Source organism: Elgaria multicarinata, chromosome 3 (genome assembly GCF_023053635.1).
Source record: "Elgaria multicarinata webbii isolate HBS135686 ecotype San Diego chromosome 3, rElgMul1.1.pri, whole genome shotgun sequence".
Lineage (NCBI taxonomy): Eukaryota > Metazoa > Chordata > Lepidosauria > Squamata > Anguidae > Elgaria > Elgaria multicarinata.
Window position 1 is genome coordinate 117,903,281 of NC_086173.1, and position 25,143 is coordinate 117,928,423.

At 43.2% G+C, this 25,143-nt stretch overlaps 1 protein-coding gene across 2 annotated transcripts in view; it reads left to right on the top strand.

Moving 5' to 3' along the window:
* MGLL (monoglyceride lipase) overlaps positions 1-23,496 on the top strand; it is a 99,483-nt gene extending 75,987 nt beyond the window's left edge. For both annotated transcript variants that reach the window (XM_063121376.1, XM_063121375.1), the window contains exons 5-8: positions 2,435-2,545; positions 7,763-7,852; positions 19,173-19,388; positions 21,552-23,496. In XM_063121376.1, the coding sequence (XP_062977446.1) occupies positions 2,435-2,545; positions 7,763-7,852; positions 19,173-19,388; positions 21,552-21,677 (543 nt within the window). In that variant the 3' untranslated portion in view covers positions 21,678-23,496. The remainder of the gene's footprint in view (positions 1-2,434; positions 2,546-7,762; positions 7,853-19,172; positions 19,389-21,551) is intronic.
* The last annotated feature ends 1,647 nt before the right edge of the window (positions 23,497-25,143 follow it).

Genomic DNA, 25,143 nt, shown 5'->3' on the forward strand with positions numbered 1-25,143 from the left:
GAAAAGCTGGGCTCAGATAAGTCTGACACCGTAAGAGAATAAATAGAAGGCAGGGATGGACGAATCTGAAAAATTTGTGTCTCTCTCAGTTCTTTGTTTTTCCAATCTTAAGTGGTTCGACCTGAACCTTGAGATTTTTTTTAAAAAGTTTGCATTTTTGTGCACTATTTTGCCTAGTATCCAGAGTTTTTGCAAGTCCTTTTTCTAACATAATGCATTTGTGACCATCATTTTCATTAATGTAAAATATGTACATTTTCACTAATATACATATTTTGGTGTGCATTTTCCCCTAACATATGTGTTTATATATACATTTTATACTGGAGAACTCCATGGCAAAATTTGGAGAAGTCAGATTTCAAATAACTGCATTTTGGTTCACATATTGGTGCAAAGGTGCAAAAATAGGCACGTTCACATTGAAAGGCAAAGCGAACGAATTGCTTTGCCTTCCTTAGGAAAGGAGCATGCACGTTCACAACTTTCAAGCACAAATAATTAGAGAATCTCAATTTACTTTTTTTAAACAAATGCAAACACCACAGGTGCCTGGTCCCTATGATTGTAGAAATAAACTTGAAAAATTGTAGATAATGCCTGGAGAAATGTCAAAAACAAAAGTGGACACTGAGCAGGACATCTGGTGCTCTGGGAATTGGGACTTCAGTACTTATCATAGCTCATCTACACCACCACCACCCCATTTAACAGTAGAAAAATAAATTATGCAATATAAGCACATATATCACTGAATTCTGCTTTGATTGATGCAGACTTTGTCCTACCTTAGTAAAGACTTTTGATGCTTTCCCTAACAAAGTCTGCAAAGCCCTGATTATAGCTCAACATCTATGCAGGAAAACATAAGGATCAAGGATGAAAACAGAAAAGTTTGTTTGTGTGAGCTGATTGCTAGACACTTCACAAAGGAATACTAGCACAGGGCCCTAGCACAGCCCTAAAGAACATGTCAGTGATAGCTTTCAATTTGGGAATATATATATATATATATATATATATATATATATATTGTTCTATCTGTACATCCAGTCCTAAGGCTCGGCTTATTTACCTGCAGTGATGCAATTACTTGACAAGCAAACTCAGAATTCTGATTATTGAGCCAGAAACGACCATCAAATGCCATGCCAGGAGGTTGGGCCCTGCCTCTCCCCTTGCAATGTTATAGTCCTTGCTTGGCGTAGATAAGCAAGGCAGGAAACAGCTATGACCACTAACGTGTTCTAATGGCCACCCGTGCATCAGTAGTAGGTAGGAGGACTGGAGTAGGAATACAGCAGTAGTAGTCATTCTTCCTTTCTACAATGCGTCTGCTGATAGAATCTGATCATTAGTTAATATGCACAGGTTATCCACTCTCCCAATATATTTCCCCCTCCTTTTCTCTAGCATCCTGTCATGCTATTCACCATCACCATATGCCATGGATCGTGCTTCAAAGATCAATGGTATACTGTATGAAAGTGTGTTACTTAATGGTTTAAAAAAGGAAATACTCCATTGAGTCAAGATGAGGGATGCCTGGAATTTTGCAATTGGAGTAGACTGAAACATGAACTGCCCCAGTTCATAAAGCCCTACCCCATTTTGAGCCTGGCCAGGACCCCTATGAATTCAGGTCCAGCTCAAAGTGGGATTTGCCCTGGGAGGTAGAGAAAGCTACATATCCCATGCTCCCTGGTAGGAAATGACACTTTTGAGCTTGGCCCGGGCCTTTAGACACACGTAAGACTCATCCTTTCCTCATATCTGGACAAACACAGCCTTGCTTCTTGCAACTTTAAACAAAATCTAATTACTGCCTTACATTTTTTGGGATGGCAAATAAAACAGCTTACTGAGCTTTTCTCTCCTTTTGGCTTTCTCATAAGCTTTCTATAACTAATTTGGATTTGATATATAGAAGAAATTGAGCTTGATTTAACTACCACATAATAGCTGTGTGCTGATTTACGGGATGATTTCTTTTGTATGGTTGTGTTCTGGGTACTGTGGTCGCAGCAGCCTTGGGAACACCTTTTGAAGCACAGCTGTAAGGGCTCTGATGAGATTGGCAGGCGAACCTCACATGTACTGCACACTTGCATCTATGATATAAAAGCTGAATTGCCAACTTCACAGTCACTGTGAAGTTCCAAAGAATCATTATTGCGAGTTGAAGCCAATGGAATGTGAAAAAGAAGCCTGACCTAAATCTGGCTTTTTCTTTGAGTAGAAGGAAATTCAAGTTAATAGCCTTTGCTCCATTGTAGCTCATCATTATAGGAAATTGGCAAGATTCCTGGGGTAGAGACCTTGTTACTGTACCTGTTTATAAGGTGCTTAGAATCTCTGTTTGCTCTTCTAAGATTAATACTCAGAATATTCACCTGTGTTTTCACTCAAACTGTTACTTGATTTTTCATTTCAGGGAGGAGCCGTCGCCATTCTTACTGCGTGCGAAAGACCAAATGATTTTTCAGGCATGATATTAATTTCTCCTTTAGTCGTCGCAAGCCCAGATGTAGCGACACCAATCAAGGTAAAAATAAAAATCAGGGCATAAATTAATTTCAGGCACACTGACTTATATGTCAGCTGAGCTTCACACAGCCTCTATCCAATAGCTCTTTCTTCCACCAATTTTTCCTCTGTACAAATGGATTTAAGATCTGGGTGGATTTTAAATCTGAATTCAAAGGAAGGCTTGTGATCAGTTCAAAGATGAAAGGCTTCAATACATGGTACATGTAAATAGTGAAATCTTATCAACTGATTTTTTAACTAAAAGCAGCACTGAAAGCAGAGAAACAGGCCAAGACTGATCACATTATCTTTCCTGTTGCTTTACCTCTGCAATTCTCCCTCCCCAACTTGTTTTTGATCCATGAGGATGTTTGCTTTTGCAAAGCCCTTGTGAGTGGAAGGGTGCTTTGAATTCATCATTCTGCCTAATGACATAAAGCTTGCATCAGGCTGGCTGAAATGATAGGTGGATTTGGGGATCCAGCCTAGCTTGGTTAAGCTTTGAAACAGGCCGTTTAAAATTTACATATATTTAAACTACAAAGGGACTTGCGGTACCTGAAAGACGAACACATTTATTATGGCGTAAGCTTGACTATAGTCAAGGGACCCATCCACATGGAGACACTTTCTGAGACAATATGTAAAATCAGAGTTTCACGATTTCAGATTTGTTCTTTCCATGGCATACATTGCCCACTAATGTGGAGTACACTGGGGGGAATCTGCTGTCTCGGGGCAAACTTCAGCAGTAGAAACCGCACTATTTTGTGCAAATGTGGGTGGAGTCCCGCGACCAAACTGCAAGTCATCAACAAATTTCCTTCCTTCCTTTTTTTTTTTTTAGCTTGATGAGAAAGAGTGGGATATTTTTCTTCCCAAAAGCAATCCGGGGCTCATTTTGATAAGGACATATTGGCGCCACGAGCCCCCAAACCCCCACATTTGAGCTCCTTCACATCATACCCACGTAAAGGAGCGAGTGCAGGGGTTTACATGCGAGGAGGAGCACCTCCTCGCGTCCCAGTTCTCCCCCCCCTTTTCTTTGGAGGAGGCCCAAGCTTCCTCACATCCCCGTTTTTTGGGTATTTTTACCCTTTTGGGCTTCTCCCCATGCCGGAGAAGCTCAAAGGCAGGCCAGCGGCCATTCAGCTCGCAGGACCTCCCCATTCCCCCCTGTCTAGGCAGATGGTGACCAGTCAGGTTTCGCCACCTGCCCAGACATGCCTCCAAAGCAGCTGTGGAGCAAGGCAACAGACGGCAGACGCTGTCGTTGCCTCGCTCAAAGTGGAAAAAGTCAGGCTAAGTCCCCAACATTTTAAAATCAGAGCTTCTGGGGAAGGCCCTGGGACAGCTCCATGATAGTGGCTGCATCATATAAATGACCTGCCGCCACTGAGGATCCACCCCGGGGCAAACCCTTCGTCAAGACAGGCCCCTGGTGACTTTCTCAGGAGTAAGCCTCATTGAATAGAACACGATTTAGTTCTGGGCAGGCATGATTATTGGCACAGTGCAGCAGTTGTTCTTTGAGGCAAAGAAAGGAGAGAATCAGGAAGGTGGGAGGGGAAGGGCAGAGCATTACAGGAATAGCTGAAAAACTACTCTCTGTGTGTGGGGGGGGGCGTCAATGTTTCCTTCAATTTTTTTGTCTTTCAGTAAGCTTTCAGAGGTGCGATAGTATGATGCTATGTGGAGACTTTGTTTTGTTTTGTTTACAAGGGGGAAAAGAGGCGTTTCAGGGCGGGGTAGGGAGGAGACCAGGACGGCTGTGCTACAACCTATCCCGTGGTCACTCCAGTCTCATTCCCTCCTCCTGGCAAAATCACCCATCTAGCAGAAATGCAGGGCGGCTGGAGCGCAGAAGTGAAAATCACCTCCCCTGTCCTCCAGCCCTGCACTAGATACTCACCAGCCTCAGAGTTCAGAGGCTGCCTGGTATCCACATAGGATTGCACCCTAAGATTAGGAAATTTCTTCACAGTTAATATAAGACTAAAAGCAGGGAATAAGCTGGATGAATGTGCTCAGGCTGTCTATTAAGAAATGCCAGGACTGGCTATAGAGAGAGCTGCTACTTTTCCTATCTCAAGCTGAATTATTTTGCACAGCCACATAAATATATGTAACAATAAACAAAGACAGGCAGAGCACACAAGAAACATGTGCCTTAATGTTAATAGAGCCTCGTCCACTATGCCAAGTGACTTGGAGTTATGGGACCACATTTACATTTCTGGAGACACATTTCTCCCTGATATCTCTGCCTTGGCCTCAGTAGAGTTGAATGTAGTCAGTGGTGTAGTGGACAGAGCCCTGCCACTTTTTTTTTTTTACAGCAGCGGCAATGACATCATCTCCCAAAGAGTTCTTTGCCAATCCTCTCTCCATGCCAATTAAATAAGCTTTCATCAGCCAGAAACCCGCCAAAGAAGCAGAGCAGAGGAACAGAGAGAGAGAGAGATACTTAGAGGAAATAGTCTAAATTAGTCCCCATGGAAACACTTCCGCAGGGCTGTCCACTCTCTTTTCTTTTGTCAAGTACTCTGTGACTCTGGCCAGGTATTGCATCAAGGGCAATCCTGAGAGCCCTACTCCTCCCCATAGAAATCTGATAGGAAACCCATCATCACATTATTAATCACTTTAAAAAAAACACACACAAAAACCCTGGGATTTTGGATCCAAATAGCTTACCCAGGCAGCAGCTGTGTCAATAGCCACAGCAACAGCGTATGTGCAGACTGCTCACTGCCCCGCCAAGCTTGGATGAAAATGACTTGCTAAGGTGAGGCCTGGATTGCTGCATTTTGAAACAAGCAAAAGCAGCATGTTGCCTCTTGCAATCTTACTTCCCACGAGATGTCCAAAAATGGGATGGTACTGGTGGGGACCGGGAGGAAAGGTTGGGGTTAGTGAAACCTTCATCTCATTGGTTCACAGGATTTTTAATTTCACTTTTTAAAAGCTTTTTCAAGGAACTCGGGTATGGGCAGTCTCGCAATATTCCCTGAGTATTCGTAGCTATTTTTCATTGTACCCTGCAATCCTTAATCCCTGAATGTTGGTCCCTAACTTTTTTGGGTCACTGGGCACTTTTGGAATTTGTTCGTGGGCACTCTCACAAAATGGCTGCCATGAGTGAGCTTGACCATTCACAAAATGGCTGCCACAGGCATGGCCAGTCATAAAACACATTGTTTATACAAGGCAACCAACAAGGCTTAGGGACTATTAACGTGGCCAAGAAATTGAGTTCAAGGCAGAGGTATGGTCTGAACCTCAAATGCCAAATCACATATTTGCTCCCACTCCATCTACTTCAAGGTGCACTCCCTACAGCTCGGTATTACTTTTTCTTTTTTTCTGGGCCTCAGTAGAGTTGAATGAACACTTCGGAATGAAGCACTGGGCTGCAGCCCCCCTCCCCCCCAGCCCTCTTCTATTTTTTAAGAATGCTTTTGGGGCCCATATGCTTCATTTTGTACTATGCCAGCCTCCCAGTTTTGCTTGTTTTAAAGTTTATGAAAACCTAACAATGAAATAAAATTCAAGAGCGGCAAGGAGCCTGGAGGGTGCCACAAGCGGTATCTGTAGACACAGGAGCCCGCAGAAACACCACATGGGCACCACATTGGAGGCCCGATTCCTAAGAGTATTAATTAAGTGATTAAAATTCATAGCATGGTTAGGTAGTTTCCATTAGCATGAATAGGTTATTTTGAAATATTTCAAAATCCTCACACAGGCAATACCTTTATTAGGACCAGTCAAAATGTGACAAAATAGTGAGCAAGATTTCAAGTGGAGGGGAAGCGGGTTTGTTGTTTAAGCCATTAAATGTTCATTTTCACTACATGGTCTGGGAAGGGGAATGGCTATGGGGATGGTCATGAAGAGTGCCTGCACTTCAGGATTCTTCCAGACGAGTCTTTTATGGTGTCATTGCCCTGCCTCATTCATGGAAATGTTACTCTGTGTGTGTGTGTGTGTGTGTGTGTGTGTGTGTGTGTGTGTGTGTGTGTGTCCGTCCGTCCGTCCGTCCGTCTGTCTGTCCAGACATCCTTGTTGTGTTCTCCTCATTACCCTCTCGTATTTTCCTACTCCTTCTTCAGGCTTCTTTCTTATCGTGATTCCTGTTAAGGAAAAAAAGATGGAATAAGGGCCCTGCATTTGAAAGCACTGTCAGAAAGTTGCTCATGGGGGCTTTGGTACCTCAATAGGCAGTGGCAATGTCCCTTGCATTGCCAATGAAATTTTTGGCTGCTTTGATAATTGGTACTTCAGGAGAACTTTCATCTCATTCTCTCTCTCCCCCCCCCCCCCCATTTCTTTAATGCAATATAATTCTCCAATCCATAGCATCTTTGATGCAGGAGGATCAGAAAATGTTATGGGACTGATTACCCTGTCAAGGTCACACAGTCCATTTTACATTTTGCAGGAAGTTCCTGGGGATACATTATGTGCCATTTAAATAGGCTAGAAGACAACAGCCCAGCGACTTGTTTTCTGGGTTGTCTTCCTTTTCAAGTGGCAACCATTTAATTAGAAGGCAATTTTGGGAAGATTACACTAGAATTTTAAATATTGGACTCAATTGTGGAATCCTGTTAATGGGAGAAAAAGACATTCTCCTGTTTTCTCCCAGCATCTTCATGCTCTCGTAGCTAAATTCTTTTGCTTTCATCTCCCAGAGGGCAGGTGTGCAGTAGATTTCCTTAGTCAATGCATGCACATGTTTTCTTGTCTGTTTGTGTCCCCCTAGAGAATATGCTTATCAGAAAGAGTTGCAGCCTAGGCAAGTGCTGTAAATCATGCACCATTTGCATTGTAGCAGCCTGAAATAAGTAAATGGCGACGGGAAAGAGCAAAAGCAAACGAAACTGGGCTGTACTGAGGAGTGAAAAGCTGGCTCCGTATCAGCTTCTTTAGCAAGGACTCTCTTCCCTGTTATTTCAGTGTCAAGAAGAAATGCAAGAATCCTGAAGTCGGACAAAGAGGTGTGAGGGAACACTGCCTGTTGCATCGTGCTTGGCCTTGCAAATGGGCATGGGGAACTTCCTTGTGTTTTCAGTACATTTGTTGGCATTTAGGACCAGATCCTCAGCTAGATTGCAGTGATAATGCAGTGGTATAGCAACAGAGGCTGTCAAAGCATTTCTGCCACCTGGCTTCTGTAATTCTCCTTTTTCTTGTCTAAGTTTCTAACTACATTCATCTTCCTCCTCAGGTTTTTGCAGCTAAAGTACTTAACTTCGTGCTACCAAACCTGTCCCTGGGCTCTATCGACCCAAGCGTTGTTTCCCGGAATAAGAAAGAGGTGAGAATTTTATTGCTCCAGCAAACTATTGCAGCATCTGTACTTGTTACCCAGTGCTGTCGTTTTCCTCTTGCCTCAACAGTTTGACCAGGCCACAAGTAGCAAGTTCAGTCTTTGTGCAGATCAATGAAATGCCGCGGGAGGGTATGAACCATGTCTACATACAGAAAAAGAGGGTTGCATCTAGCCTGAAAAGACTTCCTCTCCAAATGGGTTGCGTCAATATTTTGAACTAGGGTAGAGAAATTACAGAATCTGCAGTTGATCAGGGGAACTAACTTTACAGGTTGGATCTGTGTCAGAACTGCTCAGAGGCACTTCTGACCCCTACAGACTGCTTGACCAGCTTCTGTATGTACTGTAGATAAATGTCACTGTGAGACTTGGGAAGCCAAGATGGCTGCATCATGGCAGGAGTATCATAGAATAGTAGGGTTGGAAGGGGCCTATAAGGCCATCGAGTCCAACCCCCTGCTCAATGCAGGAATCCACCTTAAAGCATACCTGACAGATGGTTGTCCAGCTGACTCTTGAATGCCTCCAGTGTGGGAGAGCCCACAACCTCCCTAGGTGACTGGTTCCGTTGTCGTACTGCTGTAACAGTGAGGAAGATTTTCCTGATGTCCAGCCGGAATCTGACTTTCTGTAACTTCAACCCGTTATTCCGTGTCCTGCACTCTGGGATGATCGAGAAGAGATCCTGGTCCTCCTCTGTGTGACAACCTTTCATGTATTTGAAGAGTAATGTCAGCATGGGTTTTGCCAGGGCCCATCAGAAAGGCAGAGATGCTTCAGGGATGGGGAACTTTTGGTTTGTTTTTGTTTGGTTTTTGCCTGAGGGTCACATTGCTTTGGTAGAAACCTGTCAGGGGTGCATGCCTTTGGTGGTGGGGAGGGGGCAAAGCCCAAACTGGATGGAACCACAGACCCACACATACAGTGCACACAACACATACACACACGGACATGCGGTGTGTGCACACCACAGATATGCAGACCACATATACACACACGCAGGTTACATGCACGCACCACACATGTGGATCACACACACTACACAGGGTAGCACAAACCACACACACAGCATACTCTCTCTCCTTTTTCTTTCTGCTCTTCCCTCTTTCTCTCCAACCCCCCACCCCCCAGGTCTACAGAGAGGGCAGGAAGATTCCTTCCTGTGCACTGAGGGAGGGGCTCCTTTCTCAGCAAACAGGGAAAAGGTAGCGAGCTGTCAATTTCTCTGCTGGGTTGTAGAGGCAGGTGACCGCGAAGAGCGGGCGGAGGTTGGAGAGAGGCCTGGCAGGCCACATCTGCCCACAAACCAGAAGTTTCCCACCACCTCTTTACATGGTTCATTCCTTAGATCTCACAAGGCTGGTCTGAGAAAAACTTTGGTATAAGAGCTCCTAGCTTTGGAAGCTGCTAGCAGTAAATATTATCCAAATCAATTTCTCAATGACACTTTGTCCATGCTTAAAAGTTTTATTCCTTAATTATCTGCTTCACTTTCAAAATTCAAAGCAGGAGTGAGAGATGTCATCACTAAAGAAATGTCGTAATAACTGTAGGAGCTGCAAGTGATCTGTGGTTGAGGAAGTCTTATCAGCACATCCTATATTATTCCTTCTGTTCATCTTAATATGGTAGCAAATGGGTTGACTTCACAGCTGCCATACTGCGCCAGTGTTAGAACTAGCCAATTTTAGGTCTTGTGTTTTGCTGGTATAGCTATGGATGGATCAGGTATGTGGTGATCCATCCATAGCTCTGTGGAGAAGTTGCCACCACATACATCTATCTGAACACTGTCTTTAGAGGCCCTTGCCAAGTGAAGTATGATGTGTGACTATTACAGCAAAGGCTTTTTTGTGGTTGCTCCCCAGCTGTGGAACACAGACCCCCTCCGAGGGGCTCATCTGGAACCCACATGACTATCTTTTCAACGCCAAGTGAGACCTTGTTATTTTCCAGGCATTTTACTCTTAAGACTGTTTAGTGCAGCCTTCCCCAACCTGGCACCCTCCAGATGTGTTGGACTACAGCTTCTATCATCCCCAGCCAGCATGGCAGCCATGCTAGTTGGGAGTGATGGGAGTTGTAATCCAGCACATCTGGAGGGTGCCAGGTTGAAAGAAGATGATTTTGTGCCTTAATTAATATTTCGGTACTGGTGGTTTTATTTGTTTTTATTTACAGTGTAGTTATTTTAAACTTTTGTTTTAACCCATATGGTTTTAAAATGCATTGTTATAACACTCAGAGAGCATTAGGTATTGGGTAGTATACAAATAGTATTAATAAATAACTAAAAGCACCTTTGTGTTGCCTACAGACATAGTACTAGCCACAAGCCTGCATCTGAAGCCACTAGTGAGACCAGAGATATCCACAATGGCTTCAGCATCACTACAGTAATGACTAAAAAAGGTGTTTGCCCTTTTGAAGGGGAACACAATCCTAGGTACTAGGGAAGGGGGAAAGTGAATGAAAACAGCATAGTAAAGGATCCTAAAGTAAGGGTGTAACTCATTAAAACCAGCTGAACTGATTTAAAATGGCACTCTGGAGTTTTGAAAAGGCAGGAGAATGTAGCAAACAGTGAACACACATTCCTACTAGCACAGATTTCTCTTGGATGCAAAAAACAACAACCCCTACCTTGCTAACTGGCTAGGTATGCTCCACTATGATGATTAATATGTGCTAATGAAGCTCTCGTGCTGGAAATGCTAAGAGGGTGTCTGACAGCAAAGAGGAAACAGCAATGCAATAAGATTAAACATGCTTTAACACATTCAACATAGCAGTTTGAGGCGGAGATAAGTGTGTGTGGCTTTAGCATAGCCTCTGTATGTAAAGTCTCAGATTTAGTCCTTAGTCACTTATAATGGGTTTGGCTCTGGCAGTCAGCCACGAACCAGTAGGTGAACTGCACAGAAAGCAACTTTTTATAAGGGTTCATACAGTTCATCTGATCCCACATGTCATGTATTGGTTCCTCACAAATCCATATGGAACTGAGGAACCAGAACCACCTCTGCTGTATAACATTGCACATCAACTGTTCAGCAAATATTGTCTTATCTTCTGAATAATATAAATAAATATAAATAAATATCAGATTTCTTCAGAAATGCAATCTGTGAAACGCTTAGGTAGTTTGACAATAATCAGTCACTAATTCTTTAGTATCACCTATACTCTAAAACTACAGATCTAAACCTCCCTTTCCCATAATACTAGAACCCAGAGTCATCCCATGAAGCTGATTGGGGGAGATTCAGGACAGATAAAAGGAAGTCCTTCTTCACACAGAGCAGAGTTAAATTATGGAGTTCTCTACCACAAGATGTAGTGATGGCAACCAATTTGGATATCTTGAAAAGGAGGTTGGATAAATTCCTGGAGGAGAAGGCTCTCAGTGGCTACTAGTTCTGATGGCTCTGTGTTACCTCCAGGATCAGAGGCAGTAAGCCTGTGTCTGGCCAGTTGCTGAGGATCATGGGTGGGAAAGTGCTATTGTACCATGTCCTGCTTGTGGGCCCCTGGTCGACAGCTGGTCGGCCACTGTGTAAACAAAATGCTAGACTAGAGGGATCCTTGGTCTGATCCAGCAGGGCTCTTCTTACATTCTAGGGATTCTTTCTGCACTACTATGCTCAACTAAGAACCTAACTAGCCACCAGGCAAATGTCCTCAAGAAAGTATATGTAAAGTCAAAGCTGATTGCCACATACAATAGAATTATGTAGTACAGTTTTTTCTGGAGTGTACCTTTCAAGTTACTGGGATGGAGACAGATGAACCTCTATAGATTTTCTAGCAAGCACATCTAACAGAGAGATATTTTACATTGTACTTCTGCTCACTTCCTTGAACTGCCCTAGAGCAGCTTTTGCAGTACTTAAAACCAAAGTTTGGCTGTCTCTGCTATGTAGCTGCATGCACCAGAAATGCCTAGCAATTCAAAAATGTTGTCTGCTGACATCCGATTTCCTCGAAAAAATTGCCCATGAAAGGTCTATAGCTTGACAGAAATAAATCCCCAGCTCCTTAATATCAGCTACATTCAAAACCTGCAGAATACAAGTTCAGATTGTGCTGGGAACAGCCATTATTTACATGTTGAATGTATTCATCTGCCAGACCAATTTCTAGTCTCTATAAATATCATTGGGATGTCCTCCAAGAATTTCCTGACTTGTTTGTGTTCATAGCAGTTTGGTTTTGCAAAGCGGGAACTGAAATGTAAATGGTGGATTTGAGACATTTTGTTTAATTCCCCCACTACCCCCATGCTTGTTAAATCTGATGCATAACTCCAAATCTGTTATGAGTATAGATTTGAAAGAGAGAAATGCCATTGACGGATACCTTCATTATCATCTGCTGTGTGTTTGGCAGTATGGTCCTTCCTGCAGCAGCACTTCTTTGAGGACCTTGCCTGCCTATGGCAGGGGTGAGGAGTCTCAGGCCCTCTGACCAAATCCGGTCCTCTTGAGGTCCCCTTTCCCTACCCCACTTTTCTTCCAACCATCTACCAATTGGTGGCTTCCTACGTCTTGCATTCCCCCCCCCCCATTTTGCTTATGGCAGGGCCATAAGCAAAATGGGGTGGATTAAAAATACCAGCCTTTGGACCCACCCACCACTGGAATGCAGCCCCTCAGAGCTTCTCCAAAATTGAATTTGACCCTTGGGCTGACAGTGGTTTCCCCACTCCTGGTCTATGATCTCAATCTAGCTCTTATTTATTTATTTATTATTAACGTGTATTAGCCACCATATAGCTGATAGTTCCTAGGGCAGTGTACAATAAAATCCGGAAGCCACATAAAAACGGAAGCAGCACAGTAAAACAATCAATAGAAGCAACAATAAAAAGTGGCAGAGGCTAAATGAGACATTAGAAGCAGAATTTAAAATATCAACAATAAAATTACTTAAGAACAGCACAGGAGCAGAAAAATACAGGATTTAAGTGGGTGCCGAGCGGGCCTCTCTAGGGAGAGTATTCCATAACGGATGGGCTACTAATGCAAAGGCCTGCTCCCAAGTAGCCACCCCCTGTACCTCAGGATGTGAGGACATTCACAGCAGAGCCTCTGATGACTGTATCAGAGCTTAGGTAGGCAGATATCAAAAGAGCTGCACAACCATTAGTGGTCTCAGATTGTGATGTAGATCTCCATTAGCATCAAGACGCACCCGCTGACTTAGTGGACTTTATTGAGCCTTCTTATGTAGATGGGTATCCAGGCCCAAGCTTCCTTCCCGACACCAATTTTGTTTGCCTGATTGTGGAAAACTTCTGAAAAGCTCATTGGGTGGAATAGCTAGGTCAGGAAAGGATCAAATACATAGTTTCTGCACTGAGAACTCAGCAAGGGTGATTTCGAAGATCATGCTTATTATCCTACGACATCAAAGCAGTTTTCTAATGGTGCCACGTATTTATTATATATTATTTATTGTATTACTTAGACACTTTTCTACTATAAATATCCGTTTAGTTTTCTTATTACTTATGCCAAACTTTAATTCACTGATTGCAGAATTATCACTGAATATATTTCCATCCCATGTAAGTAACTAGAGCAGCCTTCCCCAACCTGGTGCCCTCCAAATGTTTTGGTCTACAACTCCCAGCATTCATGACCATCAGCCATACTGGTTGTTGCTGCTGCTGCTGCTGCTGCTGATGATGATGATGATGATAATAATAATGATAATGATAATAACAATAATAATTTACATATCACCATAAGTCCATGCTAGTAAGCATCCTGGGGCTAATGCTGGACACAGGATTCTGTGGAAAAATACATCTGTGGTCTGGTCCAACAAGGTCATTTTTATGTTTAGATTTGCTGATCATGGTGAGACTATAGAAACACAGGAACCTGCCATATACAAGGCCAGATTATCTGTCCATCTAGCCCAGTATTGTCTACTCTTAACAATACAGTTATCCTTCCTCCAGGGTTATAGGTAGTAACATTTACATCAGCTGCTACTTAATCCTTTCACCTGGGAATGCTTGGGACTGAACCAGGGATTTTCTGCATGCAAAGCGGGTGCACGACCACTGGGTAATGGCCCTTCCCATCTTCCCAATATTCTGCCCTCAAAGGTAATTGAAGACAAAGGAATTACAGAGGTAATCTGAGGTTACCCACTTTTTAAAACAGTTGTTTTTAAAATAGCATAAGCTACAAAGAGATGCCTGAGCTGTGTTCATTAACAGAATGCAAATGGAGGTAAAGGGGAGTGCTAAAGAATGGATGCAGAAATGTAGGTGGACACAAAGAGACAGAGTTCTTGCTGGCTTTTTTTTACATCTTCCATGCTGCGACAACACCGACCTCACACAGAAGGCCTTGCCTAGCACACCCTTCTCAAGCCAAGCGCCACCTCTTGAAAAGCCTGAGGAAAGGGTAAAAACAACACAGCCTTTCCCCTATATGTGACGGAACAAGGTAAAGGGTTTTGATAAATAGGTTCTATTGTTGAGGTACTGAACTGCAGTTGTATTGTTAGATGTTTTTACACTGTGTAATATAGCAGGTGGTAAATCCGAGCGGACGTGTGGTTTGTGGTAACAGAACACAAAGTAACGTTTATTAAAATTTAACAGATCTTTGGTATTTCAGTTTAGATCAAACCTGCTTATTTTTATACTTAAAACAACAATCCCAAGTCCCTTAAAATCCTATCTCTTCTCACTCCTCACACACCAAACACTCTCATGAAGCACAAGCCAGACTAAAATCAAACTAAACCTAACTCACAATCCCCTCAGCCAACTACTTATACTCCTCCCTCCCCCTTTCCACAGCATCACTAGCCACACCCACTCAGTCAAACATTCTGCACTCGCTAGACATACAAACAAAGACATATCTAAGGGACAGAAAGGTGGGTATCGCCACATATGCATTTATTTATTTATTTATTTATTTCATTTATATACCGCCCCATAGCCAAAGCTCTCTGGGCGGTTTACAAAAGTTAAAAACAGTGAGCCTTAAAAAGTATGCAAAAATTTAAATTTATGTTTACTCTTCCATGTGGGCCCTCTGGTGTTTTCGAAAACATTTCCCATATTCCAAACATTGATATGGTTTTTCCCCTGTGTGGATTTAAAAAAGAAATCCAGAGTTTTCCTCTGAAAGCTATGAAATTTCTGGCAATTTCCACTTTTACAATAAATCAGAGGCTGAAGGCAAAGCTGGCTCCTTGGCCTGTAGGACACCCGTTCTGGACACTCACATCATGTGCCCTGATCATTAACTCCTCAATAATGGTTTGTTTGTATGTTAGATGTTTTTAATCCTTCTTGCATTTCTGGGAATTTTTTCTATCAGCGCAAAACAGGGTTGGGGAGGGAAGGGGGAGAGGAGAACGAAAAAGCCATTAGGCTATCTCCTGGCATTTGTGGCTTTATATGAGGGTGGTGAAGGAGGTACGTCATAATGGAATTATCTACATTATTTTACTCTGTGGGAAGAGAACGTCTGTCAATCCAGCCACCCACTCCTTTGTAATTTTTCTCCCCCCCCCCGCCAAGGGTTCTTCATCTGCTGCCTTTTAGTAGGAGGAGCGGCTTGAAACGGTGTTGCCTGCACGTGGTGCTGTGTCAGAGCACAAAACAAACAACTTAGCAGTGTTTTTTTGTCTGCAGCCAGTTGCTAAGTAGCCGGAGGAACACAGCGCTTTTGTTTAAATCGGAGAAGAAAAGTCAAATGGGCTTGGGTGAAAATGTCAGGGTACACCCAAGCTGCTACAAAAGAAGCTTGTCAAAATTACAAGCACTTGCCATGGTTGTTCCATTAGCCAGAGTTGAACTCTCCCCTGCCTCTTCCCTAAGAACAAGTTTGGTTTCCTGTACAGACAATGAGAAGAGTACAGAGAGAGGGAAAGGGTTTTGGACAGTTGAACACGCATGAAAAAATGCCTTGACACCTGCCTAGGCTGGTCATGTCTCTAAGAAAAATCTTTCTGTAGAAGACACAAGGGTTGTCTTGATGTCATGGTTCCGAATCTACGCTGTGTTGGTTAGATGATACAGCCACAGATTTGAAGCCGCCCTGGGACAAAGAGGAGGTGAACATGCGTAGCTGAAAAGTCGGGGACTTATGTCGCCTTTTCCAGCCAGGGTGAGGTCAGCCCAGCTCTTCCACCAGTCTGTCCTCACTCAGAGCCACTCCTGGGGTGTTTCCTGGGCAGAAGGCAACCTCATATTGGTCACTGGAAGTCATAGGAGAGGGAGGGGGTGTCCCTGGCAAGCCTAATGGCTGCTGGAAAGCCTGGGCTGCCTCCCCTTATTAGAACAACATTTGGTCACTGCACACCAGGGATAGTGCGGGGTTTGGCAGTGGAGCAGCACCAACCCGGCGTTGTGAAGACAGCCCCTCAGAGACTGCAGGGCGCATCTTCCCCCTCCTCCCCCAACAACAGCTTTGTGTCTAAACTGGGCTTCTAACACTTCAAGGGATCCCCATGAGTGTTGACCAAGGCCCATTTCAAAGGTTATTGGATCAATGTTATCTGACATTTGTATTTATTATTTGCCCTGCACCAAGGATTGTTCATCACTGGCTCACATGGAGAGCTGCATAACGGCAGCTTCTTGGTGAAGAACTTTATAGCTTTTTTTTCTGACTCTGCATGTTCAGGCTGGCCATTGGCTTCCTTTGGATAGGAAAAAGTCTAAAACTTCCTCTCTTGATGGAGCTTCCGATACATCTCTGTAATTTTTACCCAGATTTCTGGTTCCCAACTCTTAGCTCACACCAGACCACTGCTCATGGCCCAGGCCTGGGTAAATGCCAATGGCTTTAGCTATTAGGAGGTCCACTGCCAATCCAAAATGCTGACTACAGCTACTGTTGCTGCTACAAGCTTTAAGGACTCTTTTTTTTAACCTCAGGCCAAATTCCCTAAACCTCCACCTTAGCCAAATACCCTTACAACCAGGCCCAGCATCTGGGTACAGACTACCTCTGATACCTAAAGCTCCTCCTTCTTCTGTGGTATTAGTAGCTGCTTGGACAGTTCATCTGGGTTTTTTTCTGCTTTTATAACTTCTGGCAAGATCTTGGGGCATAACACAGCTACCTACTCCTTACTCCTGATCTTTACCAGTCACTTAAGGTTATCCCAAAAAGAAAGAATAGCTGTTCACTTTCTCCTCAGCTTTCTCTTAAGTCCTTCTCAAACACACCAGCCAGCAGACCTTCTCCCTCCTTCTCTGCAGACTAAACTATCAACTGTCATACCTTAACTGTAATTTCCCTACCACTCCTTTCCACCCAGCTAGTGAGCTCCATCACAACAGCGATTTCATGATTTATCGCACTCTCACCATGCCTGGTATGTGTTTTTGCAGCGCGGTACTCACATGATGTTGTCCCTGTCCTGTGCTCATCTCGCCTCTTCCTCTCCCTTTTCCATCTTATTTTGGAGCAGGGAAAGTCTGTTCCCTCCCCCTCCATGTGTAATAAAGCCACTCCTCTGACCTGTATATTGCTGCCCTTGCACTATATCTGACCATCCTGTTTTTTTGTTGCGGGCGTGTGTGTCAAAGGGCAGTCTTGCTGACAAAAGAGGAGGACAGGGTGCTTCTCCGCTCAACTGTGAAGGGGGAGGGAGAGAGGGTGCCCAAGCACCCCACGGAGAAGGTGAGCGAGGGTGCCTTTGCCCATGCCTGGACTCGGTCCCATTCAACTCTATGGTTCATACTACTGAGTAGGCATGTCTAGGTTTCCTGACCAGAACAATGTCAGCTTCCCGTTGCCATACCAACATTGACCACAAACTTCTCCAAAAACTAATTGTAATACTTTCTCTTCACTTATATTGTTTAATATGATCTTAGGGGAAAGCGTAGTGTGTTGTTTTACCGTAATTGCACAATTTCAGGCTGCCATACTATTGTATTTGTGTACATATACATGAAACTGCTGGGAGAGATTGCCCTGAGTTTTGCTGCCTCAAGTATACTGATGACACCCAACTTTATCTCTCCTTTCTGTCTAAATCCAAGGAAACTGTTTTAGTTCTAAATCGGTGTCCGATATCAAAAATGAACTGGATGAGAGCATATAAATTGTCTTGTCTAGATTAAGCTTCAGAGATGCTCCTCAATGGACTAAAGGCAGATCAGGGAATAGGGGTTCAGCTTGTGCTGGATGGGGTTACACTCCCCCTGAAGACTCAGGTTTGCAGTTGAGTGTACTCTTGGACTTGGCCCTGCGCCTTGATGCTCAGGTTTCAGTGGTGGCCAGGAGTGCATTTACACAACTGAGGCTAGTGCGCCACGGTCATACATGCCTTAGTTACATTCCATTTGGACTACTGTAACACACTCTATGTAAGGCTGCTTGAAAACTATTCAGAAGCTACAGCAGGTCCAGAATGCTGCAACCAGACTGTTGACTGAGGCCAGTTACATGAAGCATGTCACTCCCTTGTTATAAACAACTTCACTGACTGGCAGTCGGTTTCTGGGCAAAAATCAAAGTGCTGGTTATGACCTATAAATCCCTATAAGGCTTCATACTCGGCCACCTGAAAGACTGCCTTCTCCCATACATGCCTGCATGGGTCCTAAGTTCTTCGAGAGAGCCCTTTTTTTATATAGTGCTGCCTTCAGAAGTGTGTTTGGTGGTGACTAGGGTGACCATATGAAAAGGAGGTCAAGGATTTTGTATCGTTAACAGTTATATTGAAAGGGGAATTTCAGCAAGCGTCATTTTTATGCATGCAGCACCTGGTGAAATTCCCTCTTCATCACAACAGTTAAAGCTGCAGGAGCCTTACCTAGCATGACTAGATACAAAAGAGAGCAGGGCTCCTACAGCTTTAACTGTTGTGATGAAGAGGGAATTTCACCAGGTGCTGCATGCATACAATGACACCTGCTGAAATTCCCTTTTCAATTCAACTGTTAAAGATACAGGAGCCCCATCCTCCTTTCCATATGGTCACCCTAGTGGTGAGGTGAGTGAGGGCTTTATCAGTGGCTGCTCTTGGGCTGTGTATCTCCCTGCTGAGGAAGACTAGGTTCACTTCCTCTCTGCTATCCTTCCACTGGCAGTCAAATCAAGTTTTATTTATTATTGTCACCTGCCTTGAATGCTGTTTTCCTCGTTAAAACGGTATGGTACAAATCAAATAAATAAATAATATAGTGTGACTGCCGTCAAAACTGGGGACCTCTCCATCGAAATCTTTAAAACAAATGGCGGAGAAGACACATCAGGGGCTGGCTCTTTGTAGCATAAAATGTTCCTAATATGATGTTTTACTCCAACAGGTTGAATCTTACTGTTCAGACCCCCTGATTTACCATGGTGGCATGAAAGTCTCCTTCGTCATCCAGCTCCTGAACGCCATTGCCAAAATAGAGCGTTCTCTCCCCAAACTGACACTCCCCATCCTGGTGCTTCATGGCTCACCTGACAAACTCTGCGATATCAAAGGCTCTTATTTGTTAATGGATACTGCAGCAAGTCAAGATAAAACACTGAAGGTCCTCTTGTTTTGTTGTTGTTATTGTTATTGCTTGTGGGATAAAGGGAGTGGTGTCCATTGTGTTGTGGGTTATGCAGTGATTTGATTGGGGTTCTTTCCAGCAGATGTAAGGTCCTGCAAAGGAAAATCTCACCCTGATTAGAGGTATGGCTGGAACATCTCTATACCTTCTGCAAGTCCAAATGACTTAAACTTGATTTTAAGAGAACTTGCACCAGTGGATAGCAACCAAAAATGGTTGCTTGGGTGCAGATCCCACCTCTGTAAAGGTGCACAGAGGACTTTCTAAAGCTCAGATAAGCATGGCCACTCCATATCTGCTCATTTCAGAGATATGTAGTGAATTAACCAATTAATTAATTCATCTCTGAAAATAATAACATTAGGAGAGTAAAGTTAGGGCATCTCCTATCAACTGGGTTCACACAACACAACAATCCATACTCAAGGTTGAGTATGAGTTGAGTGTGAGTTGTTGTTGAACCATGAGTTGTAAAGCCAGCTGTGTGAACCCAGGTGTGCTAACAAACCAGTGATTGTTAACCACTAAACAACCATGTTCATGGTTGACAATCCATGGTTTGTTAGCACAACTGGGTTCACACAGTACAACAACCCACATTTCAACAACAACCCACACTCAACAGAATCTTGAATACAGGTTGTTGTGTTGTGTGAACCCAACCAGTGTGTTTAAAACTCCAGAATGATCAAATATTCCCTTAATCCATCCGCAGATAGTCACAGGATATATTACATGGATGACTTGCTGGGGCAAGGAAACATGCATGATTTCTCCTTATAGCAGAAAAGTCTGTGCATGGAAAGTGATGTGTGAATGGGAGTAGGCATCTACGAGGAGCTGGTGGAGCTCCCGTCACTAAAAAAAAGTGAATTTTAGTGAAACTAATGAATTTGAAATTCTGAAATTAACCCGCCTACAATCCACACCCTTTTCCTTGTCTTGAACATTGGGACTCCAGTGTCAGAGAGGTGAGGGGTGTGGACTTTTCTTCAGGGATTGGGTGGGGGGCGTCCAAGATTGGACCTCCCCTGAGATTGTAGCTCTGTCTCTGACCTCAGAGTGTGTTTTTCCCCCAGGGACCACAGGATTGCCCAGTTAGTAGGAACTCAAAACAATACAAGATCTAAATTATACTTAATTGTATTCATCAGACATTTGAGTGATTTAAGAAAACACCCGCTCCAGCAATAGGGCAGTAAATAAAAATGGGAAAACATTCTATTACACATTGTCGAACAGCTAGGAACAGGCTCACTTATGAACCATTATGAAGTGTTGATAAAGATGTATAGTATAGAGCACGCAGTGTAGATTTGTATAAAAGCCTTCTGAAGCGCTACACCTGTGTCACAGTGCATTCAATCCATGATAACAAATAGTAGATAAAATTAGTTGAATTGGGGGGTGGGGGAGATGTAGAACTAAAAGTGTCTCTGATTTTGTGCAGCTTATTATTAGCACTTTCTGTGGTCACCATTCACAGCATGCATCTGAGCATTGGGGGGCGGTCACATTAAAATATGTTTAAGTGCTAGTCTGACAATGCAGGTATTAAGGAAATGTTTAAAAGGGACACAAACATAATAGCTGGTGTTACTGTTAGCGATTTGGTTTTTGTTTTGGAATTGTAGCCTAAATCAAAGAAGTCACAATCACATAACTGGCTGGCTTTGGTGAGTAAAAATTGCTTCCAGGTGACCAGTAAGGGAAACTTTCATGAAGTTGGTTCTTTTTACCTTTAGGCCACAAATGAGTTAATGTACTACTACCTGTGTGCTAGTGACGATTCTTGACATTTGCAAATCTTGCTTAATACGTACAAAATCATGGCATTAAAAGGGGGATTAGGCAAACTCATGGAGGATAAATCTGTCAGTAGCTAACAGATTTAATAGTACAGTATATGGAACATCCATAATCAGAAGCATCTGGTTGGCCACTATGGAAAACAGGATGCTCCATTTGTCTGGTCCAGTAAAACTATTGGCAAGAAAATTGCTTCATATTCTTTTCTGTTCTTTTTTTGTACAAGTTCTACCATCCACACACTGCTTTTTCTACTCCTAGGCCTTCCCTTGCTACCTTGCACACATTACTTTTTTTGTCTTTAACCAACCTTTTTAATTCTGGTTGCAGGTGTATGACGAAGCTTATCACGTCCTCCACAAAGAGCTTCCTGAGGTGACTACTTCTGTTTTTAAGGAAATACAGACATGGATTGGTCAGAAACTCTCAGCAGCTGAAGAAGCCCACCATCCTTAAGGAAAGCAACTCTGAGACTTTCTTAAACAATGGTTGGGATTTTCTGGGAAGGGAAGTGTTGTTGTTTTTTATTCTTTCTTTGCAACTTCGTTTCAGGAGAGGGGGAAATCTCTTAAAGGGACTCCTGAAATATATTGTTTTTAAACAGAAATTCCTGTGGCATGAGGAGGGGTTTGCCATGTAGCCGTTTAAAGGCTATTCTACCAGAGGAAAGAGCTAGGAAAAGTATCAGTTCAGGCTTCCCACCTAGGAGTGCTGCGTTGAGGGACTTTTTTGAATCCCTCTCAAAATCAAGAACAAATTCCACCCCTGTTCTTTGTTTTCCAAGGAGTTTCTGAGGTGCTGAAGTAATTTTTTTTAATACTGCAATAATCTTCAGAATGTTTTAAAGTTTGGCATCTTCTGTGTCATTCGGTTTCTATTTTTGCCAGATTACAATTCCTCTCTCCTGTACTTTCAAGACTGCAAATATACCCAGGAAAGTCTTAGCCACATCGAAATGGAGTTAGGAAGCAAGTTGGTGGTGGAGCCTTTCCATGTGTGAATTCAAAACTGATCCTATTTAAGATAGGCTCTGGTCAGGCCGAAGAGTCGCTCAGCATGTAACCCTTCAGAGGCCAAAGACAAGGAGGAACCCTTTAGGCCACTGTACCAGCACACAAACAGCTTTGCACTCTGAAACGGCATGGCGTAGAGCCGTTTAACGATCAGCCCGAGAACTGACACCACCAAGGAGCAGGACTAATGCAGAATAGTGTTCTCTAGAAGTCTAAGCATACTGAAGAGATGCTGCTGCTTCCAGAAACCAAATCTTGCTTCTGTATGAGAACTGTAAATACTCGTTGGGGCTGCTTTTCATGTTACTTGTGATACTGATAATTTAAGATGTAAAGTCAAAGTTATATTTAAAGAGAAATATTAAATATAATATATAATGTTTCTGTAGGTTGCTCAGAGATATCTGGAAGAGGAGGAGTAAGGGAGCAAAGTATAGAATAGATGCAAGGGTTGCAATTCCTTTGCCTGATGTCCCTTTAGGGTACTTCCAGACAGCACAAGAGCAACTCTGCCATGTTGTAAACTGAATGCAATTGTCACTTAAAAACCAGGGAACAGCCAAGCATTTATTTTCCATAGTTCATACACTCCTACTCCTAGTTTTAGCTAGAAGGGGCAGGATAGAAGTAGCTCATCTGTTGTGGGGCTAGCATTTCCCCCCCCCCCCCCGTTCCCTTTTTCTTATCTACATTTGGGGGGAAATTAGGGAGTAAGAAAAAGAAGCCAAAGTAATGGAAGAGAGAGGGGTATTCGGCAATCATAGACAAGGGTCCTGGGTTAGTAAAACTGTACTGGATTATTCTCGGAGTCTGTTCTATATGGAACCTTGGGAGCTGGATCACTAGAGCAGATGGGGGAAATGCAGGTTAGTGGTTTATAATACATACCTGTAGGGTGGAGGGGGATGTGTGGTGCTGAAAATTGTAGCAAGGAGAGCCAATTTGTTGAGTGGTGCATGTGTTGGTGAGAGAGACTGTGATCTGTGGAGAGGGATTTGGATTTGGTCTTGTTTGTGGTAAACTGGGGTGGGGTGTTGGAAGCAAGGGAGTTGCGTGGGATCTCTTAATCTAAACAAAGGTTGGGGTATCAGCCTTAACTTGCACTAGCTGCTTGACCAGCCCAGGAAAAGGAGCTGCCCCTAGCTGGTCAAATACTTGCTATCCAGCTATCAAATAGTGCTTCCAGAGAGCCAAATCTGCCGTGTTTGTTCAAATAATGTCTAAAATCACACACACACTCACTCTCTCTCTCTCACACACACTCACACACACACACGGCATGAACATTATACAGTTTCTGTCAATCTTGCCTTGCAAAAAAAAAATACTTTTGAGCCAACCTCTGAAAGGGAACCGGTTTGTGCTTATACTGATTTTCTAACTTTTTCATTGGACACCTATAGCAATCTTGCTATATAAGACCTTCTCAGTTTTGCTTTTCCCATGCATTCTAGTATGAGACTCACCACTGTGACTCACGAGCAGCTTCAAAATTTGTGGATTTCCTGCAGAGAAAACCTTCTGCTCAATTTCACTGGGACATTACTATTCCCCGGTGAAATCAGACATATGTGCAGTCATCAGTCATAAAGTTCTCACATACATGTTTTCTTTGGTAGGAAATTTATAATATTTGAAGTGGCCTTTTAGTCAGGTGGCCAAGATGTATCAAGTGTAAATTGTAATGGGAAACATGATCCGGTGGATTCCAGAATATGAAGTTAGTAATTGCACAAAACCTGACAAAATTACTAGCCACTTGGGCAGATATATCTATATTTACAAGCCTGATAGCAATTCCCTTCCCATTTACCAAAGCTTCCTTACCTCTTTGTCTGGGAATTATTCTTATTCACACCAAGGAACCAGGTAAATGGCTCTGTATAAGCTTGGAATACAGAGCACAATTTGTACAGAGATACTCTGCTAAATTCATCCAAATGCCAGAGCTCAGCAGATGGTAGAGACACTAGACAAGATCTAGCAAGTAACCCAAAGACAACTGAATAGACATCAAAGACAGTATCCGACATGACGCTACTGCTGTCATAAATTACATTGCACTAGGATAACTGACCTCTAGCACAACATCAATAGCACTTGCTCCCTTGATGAGTTTTCCAGGGAAACCATTGCACCAGAGATCGTTTTGCTAGTGCAATATAATTTATGTTAGCAGTAGTGCCATGTTGGGTACTGCTCCAGTTGTCTAATCTGTACTTGGACAAGTGCTTCCTCCTTCCCCCCCCCCCAACCCCCAGTTTGATCTCCCCAACACATTGCAGAAACTCCACACTCTAACCTGTCAAATTCTTAATAGAAATTCCTGTATGCCCTGCAGGAGCTATAATTCTCCCCCTTTGCTCAATTTCCAACTTTGTACGGAGGCAGAATAACACAGTATTCCTGCTGTTGAGGTTTTCATTTGGGCCAATAGTTTGTAATACAAAACCGGTCAGATTAGCAGAGTTTCACTTCCCACCTCCAAAGCCCATTCTTTTTGAGAACTATGAAAGAAAACCTTGTGTAATAATAAACAGCCCGCGAAACTAACTTTAATTAGCTGTGATCTGTTCACTAATAAGCGTGTGAGTGGCAGAAGCATAATACATCACAAGACCTCAGGAAGAGAAGCTCTGTAGGAGTAACAGTCACCTGCTTTGCACAGGCTGTTGCAGATCATCCAGACAAAAACTCTTCTGCATAAAATTAGTTGCAAGATGCCTAAAATTCCTTCTTACAAGGCCCAGATTAGCTCTTTGTTGCGGGTTTTATATGTCATTTCACAGCACAAAAGAATGGCCCTAACATAAAGGTTGAGGCAATATGCTATTGTGTATGGGTGGCAGTAGCTATTTCATCTGCAGAAGGCCGGTGGCTTAGATACAATATTGCATACAGCATGAACT